The sequence below is a fragment of the Calypte anna genome, chromosome Z (genome assembly GCF_003957555.1).
Source record: "Calypte anna isolate BGI_N300 chromosome Z, bCalAnn1_v1.p, whole genome shotgun sequence".
Lineage (NCBI taxonomy): Eukaryota > Metazoa > Chordata > Aves > Apodiformes > Trochilidae > Calypte > Calypte anna.
In genome coordinates this window covers 53,146,340-53,166,268 of record NC_044274.1, presented here as the reverse complement: position 1 = coordinate 53,166,268, position 19,929 = coordinate 53,146,340, and the positions used below count along the sequence as shown (strand labels likewise).

The following is a 19,929-nucleotide window of genomic DNA, read 5'->3' as shown; positions in this document are numbered from 1 at the left end:
AAATATCCATATTAAAATGTCTGGAAAAGAATCATGCTCATCTGAAAGCTGAATGTGATCAGCTCTACAAAATAACAAGTTCCACAGTTTTCAGAACACAGCCTGAACGAGATGTTCAGAAATAAATAGAATAATGACAATATGCTCTTTAATAAGGAACACTTGATGCCCTAACATGACATTACAGAGATTTGACTCCAATAGCACTACTGGACAGTCATGAAATATCATCCATTCAGCAACTCAGTACAAAGCTAATTTTAAAACAAAGATATTTAAGTGCTTATATGGGAAAGAAATAATGAATTTTGGCAGTTTCTATCCATCTAGTTCTGACATTAATGCATATTTTCCTTCAAGATCTAACTGCGTAACTCTGAGCTTACTGACAGTGAAAGATTAGTTGAGTCAGCTCAGTGTGTGACAAAGCAAGATTAAGTGAGTTTGTAGTGTCTTGCTGGCACTTCGAAGTAAATTACTCCTATGTCTTAACTATTACACAGACTCTTACTTTTTGCTGGTGTCAGTGCTACGCTATGTAGGTCTAAGAGTCTTCCCACAAAAATCAGGAAGGTAAATATGCTCTTAAAACCCCAAAACATCACATCTAAGTAATTTAAGAACTGCAGCCAAACACGGAAAAGAACCTATGAAAAAAAACACATGAAAAGATATATTTTAGTTACATGATCTGAGCCTTATTTCTTCTCCAGAGACTAAGGCCATGATTTGGCACTCCAGAAGATGCTGTAAGTTTCATTATTCTTGACTGCATCACTAGCAAAGCTACATGAACTCCAAACCCCTAGAATACTATCTCACGGCAAAACAGAAAAAACTTAACTGCAAATGTTTTCAGATTTTGTAAATGACAACAGATCAAAAGTCATCCGAATTTTTTTTCCAATAACATCTTGACCTTTTCAATTTTTTTGCAGAATTAAAAAGGGGAGGCAGATAAGTTTTTAATTGGAAACAATTACATATCTCAGTATTTTTTTATTTCTATTTTTTAAAGTATTCTTAATATAATCTATTACTCATAAGAACTAATCGTAACTTGATTTTAAGGGGGAAAGTCTCCCCATTTATCCAGAACAGGGTCACAGCCTCTAATCCCATGTATTTTCATAACGACTTTTCAAAACTGATTTGAAATTTGGGTATTAAAGATTGTTAATTTGGGTATTAAAGATCATTACTATGTTCCTGCACTCTGGTTGTTAAAACAGTGCCAGTCACTTTAACAAATTTTATAATGCCATATATTTTCTTCTACCTAGAAAGAAGAAAAACTAACAATAATATTCAAGCTTGTCACTGAGAATCGTTCTGAATGGTAATTGTGTTCTGAGTGGTAATATAAAAGTTTTCAGATCCAAACTGGGGAAAAAAAAAATAAAGTCAGAATAATCACTGATTAACTGAAAAACATCTTGTTAAGAGTACATGTGTAGAAGCATCTTTTTGCTGCAGTATCTAGAACTGGGGTATCTTCCTAGCAAGCTGCATACTACATGGACAAAGATGCAGACTGCAGAGTAGCAGTGACCTGTCACATCTCTAAATACTCATTCATGTAGCCATTTAAAATTATTTTGAGCTTAAGCTGTGGAGGAACTTTCAGGACAATCTGTTGGGCCAATAAGTCTTTGGCATAACAGCATGTAATTACCCATTCTTTATTTCAAAACCTATGAAGATTTCTTAAAGAGTGAGGAAGAAAAAGCCATTTTCTTCTTGAGGAAAAAACCAAAAACAATACAAAAATATTGAAATAAAATCTACAGATCTAAAGATGGGGCTTCTATTGTCTAAACTGGAGAGCAACAGAAGTTTTTCCTGCTTTGAGGAAAACCTCACTGAGCATTTAAAAAAGATTATAATAGACTTCTCTGTTTATTGTCTTCTCAAAAAACAAAACCAAAACAAACAAACAAAAAAACCTAAAGAAATTATTACTTACAATACATCAAAAAATATCACTTCGAATCCGCATCATACAATGGAATGAACTGTGTTACAAGAAGAGCAGATAATTAGCTAAATTCTCTTTACTGTGGAAACTGGAGAAAAAAGTATGAAGATGGGGAAATAGATTTTTAATGTCCAGGCTGAACAAAACCAGAGAAAACGGGAGTGCTCTGAGCTGCTATATCAAAAGGCTAAAAGAGAATGACATGAGAGGTCATTGTCTCTGGTATAAGGAGTAAGAATGAAAGATGGTCCAATTTCCCGTTTCCATGGGTTCAGGGAACAAAGACATTCAAAGAATGGCATGGTTAAAGGTACTTGGTTAAAGGGACAGTCACAATTATAATACACTGTTATAACAATGATTGTAATACTAAGATACAGAGAAGTCCAGAGAAAAAATGTTATCCAGGAAGAGTAATAACCAACACTGAGACAAACAAGGATGTGATTATTAAACAGAATTTTTGTCAGAATATGGCAACTGATTAATTCTTCTTCTAATGAGTGGAAATACTCAGTATCAATTCTATACTGTATTTAAAAAATGGAGCCTTAAATACAGACAACCATGGCACCTTGGTGACTTAGAGGGAAGAGTGCCATCTACTGAGTCAACAACTTAATTATAATAAAACCAACAAATCACTTATATGTCATGAAATAGGAAAGGAACTTTTAATCAACATTTAAAGAGTTTTCTATCTCCTATTGAAAATCAAAAGCTTTTTCGTTTTGAATTGTTACAACAATTTACGTGATGGTTAACAAATTCTTACACCTCAAATATTTCTGAAAGGCTTCTAATGCCTCTATTTCTGAACAATTTAATAACTTGAGTTTCCCAAGAAACAGTGTTACTTTCTGAATATTCTGCCTCTTCAAAATCCCTCGGAGTTCTACACAGAAACATGAAGGTACTCAAAATTACACATCAAGTTGTCTGGGAAAGCAGGCCTTAATAATTTTTTTTCTCCTTTTTAAAAGATTCTGGAATATGGATCTTACTGTGTTAAAGGATAAAACACAGTAAGTATTTTTTAAAATAAAACCATGAATTACCAGTTAAAGCAGATGCTCTTAATGCATATGACCTTTGGGCTTACAAACTCATTGATCATCAACCTGCAACACATAAAAGCCCTAATTTGAAGAAAAATTAACTAGTGCTAGAAATATAGTACAGTTATCAAAGAAAAGTATGTAACACTTAAGTGTGCTTTCTTACTCTTTGCTAGATACAGAAGAACATTAATTTATCTATAGATTCCAAATTAATTAATTTAAATTGTAGAACACGATTGATTAGCTCTGGATGTGTGTGAACCAATTCCTGCTGGGCCCTTTCTACATCTGCACAGTGTACAATATATACCTGAAATCCAGACAGTGAAAATTACTACAAATGGAGTATAACCTGCCATGTCACTGTCCCTTGGAAAAGTATGGGCATAGCTTAAATTTTGTTTTAATTCATCCTCAGAAACTGCCACCTCTTACTCAATATACAATAGCTACTTCAGTACAGACACTTATTGAAACAGAAAATCATCCTGTCATGCAAGCTCTAAAAAAGTATTTACAGTCCACTCAGTATTTACAAGGAGAAAACTGGTACTATGGCTCCTCTTCTGACATGTTTAAAAGTATACATCAAAAATCTGATTTTGTCACTAAGTGCCCCAAGCTGCTATACCATCCCAAGAAATTCCCTTTACTTCCACACAATACTCAGCTCTGAGCAAGCAAAAAAATACATGGCAAAAATACACTATAGGACAGAAACTCAGATGTAATTCACTCTTCAAGCTTCTAGACATTAAAAAAATAGCACGTTCATATGGACAGTCCTTCATTGTAGACAGTCTGCCTTCCACAAAGAACTCATATTATAGTAACTGGAAGTTCTGAGCAATCATGTGGATATGGAGTTTAGGGACTAGTACCTCTGACATGCCTAATTGCTTACCAAAATCTTCAGTAGGATTTCATGATTTTCACTAAAGTGTATTTGTCAAAATCACTATTTCACTTTCTTCTTTGCCAGTAGTGTTTCTGAGACTAAGGAACTCTTAAATAAAAAAGCCTTCCACAGTGGCAATATAAAAAGCAGAAATACACTTCAAAGGCACTAAGCCTTAAGCAGCTTTCATCAAATTCAGTGGAGTTGTGAACGCTGAAAAATTTTACAGAACAGCATGCTACAGAGAGCCTTTATTTTTAAAAGCTCAGCTAGGAAATTTTCAGGTTTACTACAAGACAGCAAACAATAGGAAACTGCCTCACTGGAATTCCTGTCAAACACAAAAAATTTGCAAAGAGTATTACAGTGCTTGCATAGTGCTACCTTTCCAGGCCTTCATTACATTTTTCAACCAAATAACTCAGCCTCACTTGTGTTTTACTATCATAGTGGGAAAACACATTCAAATTCATACAGATGACAGTTTAGCTCAATATAATACACAGCAGTTTCATAATGGGTATGTACAAGGGGGGGGAAGTTTACTTTTTTTTCTAAAGATTTCATGAAAAACAAAACTTCAGAAATATCTGACTTTGCTTCTAAAGTATCCTCCCAAAAGCTGTTTATGGAAATGTGAAGTAATCATAAACTGGCCATCTTGCATTTGACTTCACTCTGTGAAACAGGAAATTACTTGGTAACTATCTGAGGAAAATGGATGCATGGAGTAGGAGACCATCAAGATTTTGTTTTGAGAGCAACTACAAAATTATGTCTCTTATAGTGTTCAGGGAGTCCCATATAGTCTCACATTCAGTCTCAAAGAGTCTCATTTAGTGAGTGAACACTACTATTGCGTTCAGGAGAAACAAATTTCTCAGGCTTTGTTTCAGCAATTAAAATTGACATTACTCCTAAGAACAACATATGCTGTGACAGCCTTAGGGGCAAACACAACCATCAAAAAATGTTTTTATAATTCCTTTCCCTCTAAATATTGCACAAAACTGACACTTCACATATTCAAGTAACTCTGATATTGTGACATCAGGCAATTTTTTTTCGTTATACTCTTTTCCTTAATTCCTATCCATTTTTTAATCTAGCATCTTACAAAGTACTTTATCTATAAAAATCACAGTATTCGTTACAAGAGAAAAAACTAACAACACTATTTGTTCTGAGACAGAAGAACTACACACTGAGACAAAGCTAAAAGACAGCTTAGGAAAATGGCTCATCTCAAACCTATTATCAAAGTGTCTTGTCTCTGAGACAGCACACTGCTCAACACTTGCCTTTCATGAGCATCCAATAAATTTACAACTGCATACAAAATTCATGTGCTCATACTCAGAAGGTTCACACACTGAGGACTGTATATTGACTAAGCTTGACAGTATTTTCCCTCTCAGGCTCCAAGCAGACCTTACAAGACTGCATACTTTCTAACAGCATCCAATCAAGAGGACACCTGCATTTCCAAAAGTGAAGACAATCTAGCAACAGTAAGATTGAAATTCCTGAACCAAATACCATAGGGGGATAGAAAGAATTTTTAATGAGAGAAATCCTTCGAAGGTGAGTGTGAGTCCCTATTGCCAAGTCTTCCACACAACTGCAGAGTAGCAGAGGAACTAAATTCTCAGCCTTGAGGAACCCTTCATCTTTATCGGCATGATAAATATGTGAACTGAGAGGTCTCTTTGGAATTAATTCAAGTCCTACTTATGTATCTATTGTCTTAGAATTATAAAAATTAAAATATTAATACACATTCATTTCACACTGCTGGATGTCTGTGTTTCTAAATAACTATTTAACAATAGAATATTCTGTTTCTACGGATGAGGTGGTTTCAGAAATTGGACACTAGAACACATCTGTATCACCAGTTCCACAAAACATTGCTCCAAAACAACACTTCCATACAGATGCACCAGATATTGGGGAACAAGTGATTCAAGATTTGTGTGGAAGAACTATCTCTCTAACGTGAGAGGATGCATGTGAACTTCAAGGATAAAGGAAAAGCTTACAGCACACATCATTTGCAACACAGAAGTAGATCACTAACAGTAACCTTTACCAGAAGGCATAACTCAGTTAGATCACTGAAGTAGCAAAAACCATTTTTCAGGGTTAAGAAAATACCATTAGCATTCTTATTTTCCTTCCTAGCTCCAAAAAACTCATATTACTTGAACTAAAGTCATAGCATCAGTATGGCAGAGGAAAAAAAACCCAGGCAAAGTCCAAAGAAATATTTTTTTAAAATAACACTGACATTGTAAAAACAGTTCCAAGTACTACAGGTTTAAAGAATAACACTGATTTTTCAGACTGAGGAACTGACAGGGGTTTTGGTTCATTGGTTTTAAAGTGAAAAGAAAAAGATTTTGAGTGTTTTTCCACAGGCCCATGTGTATGCAGACACAATGTTCTTGTGTTCTTTACCTCCCTCCCATACTCTAAATCGAGTTGTTGTCACCTGCAAGAATAAGAAGCTACTCTGCCTGAATCCTTCAATATGAAAAACTTCTGCAGATTTTTTTTATGTATAGATAATTATGCAGATCCAAGTTAATATTTAAGGCACTTGGCATAAGCATGAGAATCTGACTTATAAATCAAAATGCAGGACTTCAGCCATAGTAAATACTCTTCTTGAGTGATAACTCACTAAACAGAACCACTTAAAGAGAAGTGAAATGTATAAAGTTCACAGTCCAAGGAAGATGAAGTTATGTATTATTGTGATGGCACAAAGATTTTATGGATGAGACTGAGGAAGATGAAAATCTTTTACAGCCAAAGAAATGTTTGTGAAATCTAACAGCTAAATTTTTTCAGATGCTGTTTTTGGATTTTTCAAATGGTCAGAACAATTTCTCCATTACACATTAGGAAACATACCAAAGTTATTGAAATAAAACTGCTACATGTAACAAGTAATGACTATTTGCAATATTCTGCAATTAAAATGCAGAATATTTCACTGCACTGTGCACCAACCCATTTCACAATGTTGTACAAAGAGCATTAAAGGAAATTCTGCTCTTCAGGCACACAAATGCGTACTGAAATCTCCCCTGAATGCATCTCCCCTGTCTCTGAAAGAATGAAAATTCACTTCTAAGCACTTTCACCTTAAAACACCTGATATATTCAGCGCTTGCCTGAATAAATAGTTTCAACTGAAATTTTCTCCAAAACCAGAATGGAATATCAGTTGTAAGGGATTTAAAATGACCACCTAGTCCAAAGCAGAGAATAGAGATGAAGATAGAGAAGAATTTCTGGTTGAAATTAAAGCATGCTTTCACCATGAATGATGAAAAGTTGAGAAGAGATAAATGCAAATGGGATAAGGAGTTCTGTGGTTTTTAGCTGTTTAAGACTGGTCTTTGCAGATTACTTGCTTTGTACACAAAAGTACAGCACACACTGGGAGTTGCACTGAAGGTACAAATCAGGTACACCTATCCAAAATTATTTTTACTCACAGCTTTCAGCATTCTTCCACTAATCAGAGATGACCAAAACCAATTCTTATATTAAGTGATATTTAAAAAAACCTAGTGTTGCTATGTGCACTGAAACCTTAGTGACTTTGTCAGCAAGAACACCCACAGCAGTATGAATTGACAACACTCAAGGGGTCCCCTCCCTGACTTACTGTTGTTAATTACCACATTGATGGAATCTGTTATTCTAAGCAGATATGATGTTACATGCCAAAATAAAGAATGCACATCCCTGTTCATTTTACCATTTGTTGCACTCATATAAAACTTTATGTCTACATATAACACACAAAACCGAAATAAAAAAGGCTTCTTTAACAAAGAGGTACTCTTAAATAAAATTTTTTTTTTTGTTATAAATACTGATCTTGACCATTTTTCAGGTCTAGTTCAACAGCACTTATAATTGAAAGCCAATTCTCTCTTGCTATATAATTGTTACAAAATGCAAGACAGAAAAAGCATACAAGATATTCCGTGCAAAGGATATACGCACAATATTATACCAAAGCATCAAACTGCAGAACAACTATTGCTGTTCAGAGAATCACACACTTTTGCCTCACTGGGCAATATGAAATTGCTTGAAAAAGAGTTAAAGTTGAAAACTGCCCGCTAAAGAAGTGATCTGTCATTACTCAAACTGAAACAACTGTGAATAATTTGGAAAAAAAATAAATTCTTGATTAAATTTATTAGCTTGTGGTACTGCTACCACTGTATCCCCAGTGGTAGGCCCTGGCCATGCACACAGACCAGCTTACGGCTATCTCCATAATGTTCGTATTTTATTCGTATTTTTGACATGGTTTTGAAATACTGTAAATAGTGTAAATATACTAAGAGTTTAAACTAGGAGTGCCTAGCATTTTGCCTAAGTGCATATCGGGATGATTAATGTCAGGTGATCCAGACAGATATTTGATTATATAGCATTAAAAGATTATTTTTTTTATTCACACTGTTGATAACGTAGAAATTGCTGGCCTGTACTAAGCTAGGCAGTAGAAATCAAGGCCAAATCAAATTAAACAGGAAGAGTTTCAAACAAAAGATAAAACAAAACAGAAAAAATCACATTTTTTTACATTTGCCAAGAACATTTACATCTGGAGTATTCCCATGTGCTACAGCTTCACCTGATGATAACAAGTGGACAGAAGGGAAGCAAAAGAAGGGAAAACAAACAGTGGTAGGATAAACTGGAATGCTAGACATGAAAGAACAATCTACACAAGACTTGATAGTCATTAAATGTGTTTACATTCTCATTCTTCGTTCTTTACAGTTGGCCAAACTACTATTTCTCTGCATACTGTTGCAAAATAAATGGTTTCCGAATACCTGTTCTTAGTGTTTTGACAGTGTTTGTATTTCAGAAATCATATTTTTTGTCTTCATATAGTAAAGTGTGAAACATATCTCTAGAAAAGTAAAAGTGTCATCAAGAAAATACAAGAATGCAAAAGAGCTGGTAATTTAATTCTAAATATACCACATGTAAACAAATGGGATTTCTTAATTTCTTCATCAAATTTCTTATTCATTAACATGTTTTGAGTTGAAAACAAAAAAGCATTTTGGTTTTGGTTTATTTCAGTTTAAAGCAAAATTTTATCTGTTCTCTAGCATATCTTATTTCAGAATCAACTTTTGCACCAATTATCTGAGCACATGTGATCAGGCCAGCATGGCAAGTATGAAATATTCAAGAATGGAATTCTAATTTTGGATTTTCTCTTTATCTCTGTGATCCAGATCTGTCAGAATTTTAATAGTCTTTTGCACTCCATTTCACCATACACTATGGAAGTGAAACAGGGCAGCTACAACTGCAGACATGAACTACGATATATTTCTTTACTTGGGACGGTTCTGTAAAATCCTCTGCTCCTACCTTATAACACCTGTTCTTTTAATTGGAAAACATCCAGACATTTCCTTTCAAGTGTGATTTCTTAGCTGTAAAATCACTAATACAGCAAGCAAGCAAAAAAAGCCAAAAAACCCAGTATTGTACTACTACTAAGTAGTGGTAATCACATTGGAAAGTACTTTCAACACACTAGGTATACTTAGAAATTAGTTAGGAAGTGATCTCTCTTTGCATAGTGGATGGCTCTAAAAGCAGTGAATTTAATGCAGAAATTGTTACAATCTCAGAAAAAATACCATACATAGGTTAAAAAAATCTGACACTCATGAACCTCATTTAATTAATCTGCATTTTAAAGCTGAAAATTATTTCAAAATGTTAAGTAGCATGGAACAAAGAGTGCTCACTTCAGATTTTACCTGACTACTCACATAATTAAAATCATCAAGCTATGAACTAAAACTGAAATCTTATCCAGACCCTACTGGAATAATGGGCATGCAGCCATTGAACTCAAAGCAAAAATAATCATGCCCTTCGCTAGGACAGACTGGTCCAAACAAGCAGAAACTGATGAATACTAAATACTGAAATTAAATGGATATGATGTTGCCACCATAAGAATTAATATACAAGCTGAGTCTTAATTAAAAGCATATGTTCTCAATGTATCCTTATACATCAGCAATCTAAATAGTCCAGACTGATTTTTACAATGTAAAGAGAACATGAAAATGTTGTATTTATTAATGTGTCATGACAGAATTTATGCAACAGATCACAGACAAAATCCAAAATTTGTGAAAACTGGGGAGGCGAGGTGGGGGTGGAGCAGAGAAAAAAGAGAATTCTAGTACTTTACTCCAACTACTATGAAAAATTTAAATAAGAGACTTTCACACAAGTCTATGTTCTTTCTAAAAAGGAAGGCAAATATAACATTTCAAACTGCTAGAAAGCCCTTCCTCAGATAGCTGGCCAAGCAGTAACTGAGTATTCTAACAGATATGCTGAACTATTACCACCAAACATTTCCTGGAAAAACTATCATTTGGATAGTTTTATGACCCTTTGTGCAATTCAGAAGGTAAATGCCTGGAGAGAGAAGAGAAGAAAAAAAAAAAAAAAAAAAAAAAAAAAGAATAGAGCATAAAAGTATTCTTCATTGTTTGGTTTTTTTGGTTCTGTAGTAAGCCTAGTGTTTAAACAAAAAAGTTTTATTTGCAAAGCACAGCAGACATTAATATAACTAAAAACAGCAAAGGTTGTTTGATATTTTATGGATTTACCTCAGTGTATTTTAATTACTGGAGGTTCCATTTCCTTGTTTAGGGAAAGACTCCAACTGGGGGCAGTAAGCAGTTGCACTGCCCATGGTGTGCTCATAGATACTCTCAGGTTTTTCCATTTCAGGAAATCACTAGGTCTGTAAGTAGTTCCACTAAGTGACCACATCTTAAGAAATACTAGTGGAATTAAACATTTCTGTCTCCGAGATAGGAGAATGTTATTTGTCTTTTTACCCAGTATCAAGTTATTTTAAATCAATTAAAAACAAACAAACAAAACCAAACAAAAACCACATACACAAACAACAAAAAAACAAAACAAAAAACACAAAACAGAAAAAAAAACTCTTTCAGATTTGAAGTCTCTAGTCAAAGCATGGAAATCTAAGCTTTAGTCCATGACAGTGGTCACTCTTCTGGATTTGTTACTAAATAAAACAAGCTTTGAACACATTTTGTACATCTGGAATGGATTAGGCCTTAACCTAAAACCTTAAACTTTTCCACCCTTCTACTCTCTCACAGATGCAAATTTTATAAACTAGATGAGAACATATATCTTCTAACTAACTAACTGTAAACTAAGAGTCAACTTATAGCATCAGAAATTATAAATAGCAGCCTTTTAATTTATTTTTAAAAATTCCATGCACACACCATGCTTGTTAGTTAGCTGCAAATCACCTGCTGGTTGACATTTGCCATGCAATACGCAGTTTCTCAGATTCAAATTCTAGCTACTTCATGAGTTTGCCCCAAATCCCACAGAGCCTACTTGATTCCTTTCATCTACAAAATCCAGGCATAAATTATAAAGATGCAATTACACTAACCTTTTCCCCCCAAAACCCAAAAACATTCACAGCCAAGAAAGGAGACCCTGAACACTTCAGGCCTTATTCTGCTAATCTGGGTTGGGGGAACAGGAAAATCCAACCCAACAAGTTAAGCATACAACTGTCACACACAAGTGCATTATGTAATACACCAATTGATTTTATTAATTCACAACTATTTCATATTTTTCTCTACTTCCTGTGTTATACAATTTGGTTTTCTACCATCATTTCACAGCCTACATCCTCTCAGTTCACAATATGACATGGAGAAAATCAATCAGGGCGAATTCTCCACTGAAACCTTTGCGTACGTTTTTGCCCCTTGCAGGGAATCCATAGGGCTTCCCATCTTGAAACACAGCTCTAGACCTCTATGTATCTAAGGCAAATCACCTATGCAGAGACCCTGTATTGCTATAGTGGCTCACAGTTGTCATGCTGCATCTCTGACACAACTTCTCTTTTGTCAGTCTTAGGGTAGTCATTCCAAAGAATATGCCTTAAGACAGCGAAGACCCACAATCTTTTTGACACAAGAGTAAGAATGCAAGAACTGTGGTACCAGTACTATATCTAGCAAAATACTGATTCTGCCAGTAGCAGGTCTCTAAAAAGGAGTGTAAGAACATGCCATAAGCAGAATCCCATACTGGGGGATTGTGAAAAGCCTAGTGCAAAAAACATCAAAGATGTTATTTTCCTCAATCTCCTGCAACAGAGGCCTGCTACATTTCTAGTGTGGGTTTTTTTCCAAAGACATACTTTTGAATATACAGATAAATTTTTCACTTACAACCCTTCAATTCCCTGCAAACAAAGAGGCATGGGGAAGTCAGTGTTATTATTTGGAAAGTGGGCTCCTCACAATTTAAGTATCTGCAGAGGCAGACATAAAGGGCAACATACACATTTCAGCTTTTCAACTTTTTCTCTCAGAGGAGTAATATTATATATATGTGGTGTCCAGAACATCAAGTTAATGTATAATGTTGTGATTTTTGAACAAAAATCAACTAAGGAAAATCAGCCTACTGTCAGGGGCTTAAATTCATCCTAAGAAACTCCAGTAAAAAAAATAAATTGAAAAGCTACATAGAAGACAAGGGTAAAAACCACTTTAAGTGTCTAAGAGCCAAGTAAGTAAGAAGCAAACAGATATAACTGACATCAGAATTACCTCTTGAAATCTGAGCCCTTCTCATTAACGGAAGAAGAATGTGCAAGCTTCATGGGAGAAGAAATGCTGTGGATGGCCAGATTTATTGGACAAGGCTAGAAAATTGTCCTGACAGAGCAACAGGAGAATTCCTTGTAAAGAAAAGGTAACTTTACAACAAGTTAATAAGCCCAGAAAAAGTGGAGAAGTGCCTCAGAAAAGAAGCATAACAATCTTGGACCTGCAGGAGGAAAGGAATGTGCAAAGTCCTGGCTGGCTCTACCTCACTTCCAAATGCTTTAACTAGTAGAGACCCTGATGGGGAAATGTTAGTTGTTATTACAGAATGTAAGTACACTACTAACCTACAAGCAACAGACATGCAAAAGGGCAACTGTGTTCATAAGATACAGAACTGATTTCCTTTTAGAACTGATATAGGAACAATTCACCTACCAAATCATTCCTAGCTGCCAAAAATCTCTTACTGTTCCTTTTTTAAAAATGAAAGGCATAATTGTGGTCAGCTATACACAGGTATGCAAAAATGAAACAATAAGCTTTTTGCCCCTCTCAAATATCTACAGCAGTGCCAGAAACACTGCAGTTCTTTAGATTATGAACCACAAGATTTACAGGAGTTTAGCACTGCTGCCATACACACACACCTTTGGCCCCCTTAGAAAAACACGCAGCACTGGTCTGCACAGGGAATGCATATCTTAGGCAAATGAAAGACAGCATATCTTGCCCATGAGGGCAAGTGAATGAGGAAATGACTAACTGAAGTTAATCTTGCACATATACAGTAAACATAAAGCAGTTCTGTAAAATGTCTCTCCTTGGAAGATCAAAAAAAAAAAAATCCATGTTAAAAAAAAAAATTAAAAAAAGAGAGAAAAGAGAAAAAAAGAGAAGCTAATGCCTCCCACATGGGCTTCAACAGCGTTGCTCAAGACATACAGCTGCATACTAATCCATTAATGTTAATGCTTATAGCAGCCATACCACACTGCTTAGCAATACACTTACCAAATTATGAGTGGTACCTGGCAAAAATTCAGCAATCTGTATTAGGAAAGAGCTCGCTGTCTCACAAAAATTAACAGCACATACAAGCCCATTTAAAGCCCAGAGAAATATGAAAAGAATGCCATCTCTGGTATTGAACATTTTTTGTGACACCAGTCTAACCTACAAATCAAGCTGTATTTAGTATAATCAATAAAAATATCTAGTGGCCCTAATTCTTTATTCAAGCAAATAAAGATTTCTCCACCAGAGTACATCAGTTGAGTCAAGCTGTGGAATAACTTGTTGCTAAAGAAGTAAACCACTCATAAAACTAATCCAAGTGGGCTCCAATCCAAGTAACGATTTTTACATTTCGAGTTTTTCTAAGTCATCAATTTCAGAAGCTGTATCTACATCAGTCCATCTCTAACAGTGTATCAGAGATGGGAGGGAAGAAGGGGAAAGAAAATGCAGCTTTGTGGTCTCAAAACTAAAACTTTATAAAGCTTTTGCAGGGAATCACTTATGTTCCTATACAATATCTGAAGATGCAAAGAGACCTTAAAGCTTTTGTCAAGCATGGTGAATTTGTTGGGGTTTTTTTTTATTTTTAAAAAACACAAAACAAACTCAGCATGCGATGTGACCAACAGGAGATGACATTTCATGCACCAGTTTTTGAGAAACACTAAGTGACAGCGGTAGTGGATCAAGGGTTGGACTTCATGATCTCAGAGGTCCCTTCCAACCCAGCCGATTCTATGATTCTATGTGTGAGGTTTCACATGTTTCTCAGTTTAAAACATCTGTATCTCAAACCAAATTCTGCCCCTCTAGAGAAACACACATGCTCCTCAACTTCCTCCAAAATTTCCCTCTCTGTGACATGTTTGGTGCACCTTTCAGATGATCTGCTGACACCAGGAGGCAAATTACTAGCTCTGGATCTTCCCTCCCATAAGGAAAAGAGTCTGTCTCTGCAAAGTTCAGAGTCAGTCACACGTCATTTGGAAAACCAACTATTTAGTATTTGGACAAATAAAACTAACCATCTTAAGCTATAAATAAATGTAGTACTAGAGAATTCCAAGAGTGTGAAAGGAATAATAATTTTAAAAGGCATTTAATTTCTTAAAATCTTGTAATTTTTTTCCACCACTCCTGCTGTAAAGTGTAACTAAGAATACAGGTCTCTGGTCCTTAAAATTCTGTGCAGGAGCACAGGATAAAGAATACTTTTGTTCCTAAGGAATATGCCTGCAAGTTAACCAAGGTAGTGCTGAGGAATTCCGTCATTCCTACTTTATGACCTACAAGATCAAGAAAAGGAAACAACTGATTGAAATGGAAAGGAAGGTGGGTGAAATGAGTTGAACATAAGTAACAATGTCATAGTGTGCACAGTGACCTCTGAAGTTTTGTGTTTTTAAGGTAAACAATGGAAACTATTTCTTAAGGAGTTTCTGAAGAAAAAAATTAGGGAGCAAGCTACCAATGAAGGCTAAGAAAAAAATATGAGCAAGTAAACAAGAACTTATTTCAGTGATGCAAATAGATGCTTGCAGTCTGGGGACAGGATGCTGAAGAAGGCATATGCAGAGACTCTAAAAACTTACACTGTGTCTTAACCTAAGTTAAGTGTTAAAAGTGAGATTATCATATTCATAATGCAGAAATCCAAAGACCATTTCATGTCTACCAAAAGACTTGAAATAAGAGAATCATCCAAGTTTTTCCTGCTACTTTTATAAATTTGTAATATGAAAGAGAATTTTAAGGATTCACTAAGTTTATCTAAAGTCAAAGACCATGTCATGGAAAAAAGAAGACATTTTCTCACCAGCTTTATACTTTTGATTAACTTTGAAATTAAAACCTCTCTGCTTAGTTCCCCAGAACCCAATTCAGACAGTTACAGGATAAAATATCAAAGTCTGGGACTTAAATAGACTTTCCAAGATAAAATACTCAAAGTGAAATTTCAAAGACCAAACACTAAACAAAAACAAACACAAACAAAGAAAAAAAACCTCACAGGTCTCATTGTCTCAGAACATTAATTCAGTCTTATCTTGAAATAACATTATCCATATAACATTAAGACTCAACAAATACAAAGTTCTGTAAATTAAGAAAGCAAAAGCACAGTGACATATATAGAATGGGTTCTGGGTAATTGCTATTCTTGCTATGCAAAGTCATCCGATATCCCAAGACTGAAAATCTCTGCTTAAGGTTCATTACCAAACCTTGGGTTTCAATTATGAGAAGGTACCTAATTCTTACCAATTAGGGGGATGCTAAGATGCTTCTGTTGACAACAGGATAAGGAAGTGTTCCTGATAATTATAACTTTTATGCCTATGGCATGAATTCTAGCAGCCTTAAAGAATCTAAACCAGTCCTAATAGACACCATAGTGAGCTGAGAATGCACAGTATTTTTGTCACCATATTTTTACAAATACTACCATATTTCCATCACACAATTATGCTCTCCTCATTGGAAATCAGGCTTCTACTTGGACCAGGATATTACCTGCCTTGTTTTTTGGTATCAGATAAGAAGTTTTCTGCAGTCCTCTACCCACTTAGTAAAATAAGCTTTCTGCAGACTGCAAGAAGCCTGCAAGACCATGACAGAGAAGTCTCTACAACAGGAACACTTAGCACAGGTAAGATCTCCAAAGACTTAAGAGGCTTAAGAGGCATGGTAATGTCTCCATGGGACTTAACAGATAAGCCTAGCATACCTCCACCCCAGCGAGGCATACCTGGTCTTACCATTCAGCCAATTTAGGGTACAAAAGTCTGTCTATATTCGTCAAGCAGGCACCCCTAGGAAATCAGCACCCTTGATACTTGGGTTTTTCCCAGATCAGAGTATGCCATCTTTGAAAGCATCACAGAGGAAAGCGACACATTGCTAAGAAAAGCTGAAATGTCGTCTTCACTTGCACGTATGAAGTTAATGACTCTTCTTAACAACTTAGTCCCAGCTTCTGAGGTAAAGGTTGTTGCAGTTGCAAACTTAAATATTCAGCTAGGACTAAGCAATATTTTCAAATATATCAATCACTTACTGAAAAACAACAAAAAACTGGTCCATAAAACAGTAATACACACAATCAACAAAACAGCTCCAGTGTCAAATTCAATGATTTTCATTGAAATTAACCTACAGAAACCAGAGGAGCATCAATGGAGCAGACTCAGGAAGCTGCTTTCATAGCACTACTACCATGGCTAAAAACTTAACTTAGTAATTAAGTAATGACTTAATCCTTTGTTTTGAACACAAAGCTTAACTTTTGGTAGTATAGGTTCAAATCCCTTCAGGTGGAAGGGGTTGCTAAAGACCTCTCCAACACAATAATAGTTTAAAGCACTACAGCTATACCCTTCACTTTCACATATATTAACTCTGGTTCATGAGGTGAGAGATTTAAAATGGAATGAAAACAAGCTTGTTACCATTTCTTTATTTCACTTAGAATTATTTCAAAGTAATGGATTTAGATGGTTATATTAATATAAATTTACATTTACTCATTGCAACCTTAAAAAGGAAGCATCCATTCTTCACATATGCTGCTATATTTAATTAGTAAGAACCAGAACACCTAGTAGTTTCAGTAAAAGCGTTATTGATCCACACAAATTGGTTAGGATATCCTTAGATATTTTTTTAGAGATTACAATTACTATAGTAAATAAATTAATGCAAGTATACTATCATGAAAGTACATATAGCTGAAGTTACACAACCAGATGTATTTTATGAATTACTGGCCTGCAGATACTATGCTGAGGTACTTTGTTGATTCAACATATAGATGCGTATGTACTTAAGTCCTAAACAAATTCTGCAGCATACTTACATAATTACTCAGCCTCCATAATGATGAATAAAACCAGTCCTTAATATTTACGTCTTGCTGAAAATACCTAATTTTCAATTTAGAATATATTCATGTTCTCTGAAAACTTCCTCCTTTTGCAGTTAGAGGCCTGTGGGTTAGTAATGACTTAATCCTTTGTTTTGAACACAAAACTGTTCCTCACTGGGAACATCCTATCAGAACAGGGAACCCAGCACAGAATATACAGTAACAAAATGTATTAAAATACAACAGTGAGAGAAAATAAACAACTGTGCTTTGCAGTGCCAGAACTACACTAGCAAGTGTCGAGTTACTTAGCCATAAACACATAAAATTTATTGTTGCCTACACAGCTTATACATACATATTGGGTGGCTTCAGCCAACACAACCATGCCACATACAGATGACACTTCTTTACTCACTGCCAAAATTATACCAGTAAAAGCTTATTATGTAGCACAGTTGTAAAGATATATTTAATTTCACATGTGAGCACCCCTGGTGAAGGAATTACTTGCATGCAAAAAGTAAAGCATAAATGAAGGCCATTGTGAAAAATCAAGATCTGAGAATGTTGAATGTAGCTATTTTTATTTTCATTCCATTTATTTTTATTTGAGACTTTAATGCTTTTTGAAAAAACTTCTTGGACTATAACAGCTCTCTAAATCACTAGCATTAAACCACTCTACTTGTTAATATGTAGTATGAATGATCACCCATAAAAATTGTATGCGAAATATGAATACAAAAATACATGGTAGCAATTTGTTAGCTTTCTTATCCTCTCAAAAAATTTGTTCCTTATACAAAACAAAGCAAACAAACAACAAAAAAACCACACGTATAAAAAAAAATTTACTTTTACACTAAATTAAAAAAAAAGATTCATTATTCTAATCCCTTTTTCTCTTCCCCCTGCTGTGAACACAATGACTCCACAATTAGGTCACACAAAAAGCAGTACAGAATTTTTCCTGGAAAGCGGAAACTGTGATAAAAAGATCCTAATCCAAATCAGTCCTGCTACACTGGCTGCTATTTAAACAAACAGAGAAGAATAATTAGTGTCCTTATAAAATAGGAAACCTGATTTCCTAAAAGGTACAGTTGCCTACCCATAACTTCAAAGGACAAACAGGAATACAATTATCAGGATTGCAAGATTACAGTGCAAGCTTTGGTGACTTGTTCACAGTAATGGTAGCAAAGAAGCAAACAAATGGGCACATATGCAGGCTTTGAAACTACCTATCAAAACTGTCAGTTCTCATTTTAATTAAGCATATTAAAACAAAGCATCTACAAAGCAGATTCTCACATTGCCTGAATCTGCAAGAGCCTACTTTTTAGCAGAAATACTATTACAGTACCTAAGCTTCTAGCTTGAAATTCTTACAAAAATGCAACATATATGGTTAACAGAATATTTTTTCATAGTGTTTTGTTCTCCATAAACTTATGAATTCTTCTCCATTACAAAACTACAAAATGTTGAATAGGATCCATCTGCTCTACTGCAATACTTTGCATTGATAATTAAAAAGTTAAAATAACAGCAGAAGCAAGTAATTTGCAGATAAAAGTTTTCTAAATCCTTTATTAATTGTTTAATAGACTGACATATTAAGGAAAGCCATCTACTCATTTTCTACCTAAGTTTACCTGTCAATTATATTACTTTACAGCTAGCCTTAACATATATGTCAAGTAAGAACAAGAAAGCTACAGAAACAAAGTAAAATAAACACAATACTTATAATGACCATACCTAGTAATAAGAACCGCATTATCATGGTGGGCAATCCCATTTTCTGGAATGGTGTTTCCATCACTTTGGTGGGAGAGTATGGATTTCTGCCATTTACAGAAGCTATCGAGGGACTTGTCTGCATGGTGGTTTATCTCCAAGTTTGGCTGCAATACAACATGCATACCAGAAATGTTCCAAACAAATTACTAAGGTCAGTTGTTAAGCCTTTTGAAAACTAAAATGGGACTATAATTAGAAGCAGTGGTTTCTAGGAATAAACTCTTCTTGCCAAATTTTATCTCTGTAAAATCTGACCCCAAGTTCAGCTGTGTATTACTGAGCAGGCATTCTTTCTGCTCCAATTTTAATAATGATTATGTTAATACAAAAAAAATCAGAATATCAAAATACAGATCTAAAAATAAAACTGACACCCCAAAAGGTGAACTAACATTCACCTGATGTAAGTAAGAATGGTTATGTTTGCAATGATATATGAGGAATATTCTATTGAAGTGTTTCATCTTGAATCAAGTTGTGAAAGATTACAAGGTAGGTTTTGTACTCAGATGCAGCCATTTCAAGCAACAATTAAAAGAAATTTATAGTACAGAGTTGCATAACTTTTATTTCAGGGATATAAAGCTTAG

The 19,929-nt window shown here is 34.9% G+C and overlaps 1 protein-coding gene across 2 annotated transcripts in view; it reads right to left on the bottom strand.

Moving 5' to 3' along the window:
• ADAMTS6 (ADAM metallopeptidase with thrombospondin type 1 motif 6) overlaps positions 1 to 19,929 on the bottom strand; it is a 125,905-nt gene that overhangs the window by 90,564 nt on the left and 15,412 nt on the right. For both annotated transcript variants that reach the window (XM_030467371.1, XM_008503445.2), the window contains exon 6: positions 19,298 to 19,443. In XM_030467371.1, coding sequence (XP_030323231.1) covers positions 19,298 to 19,443 — 146 coding nt within the window. The remainder of the gene's footprint in view (positions 1 to 19,297; positions 19,444 to 19,929) is intronic.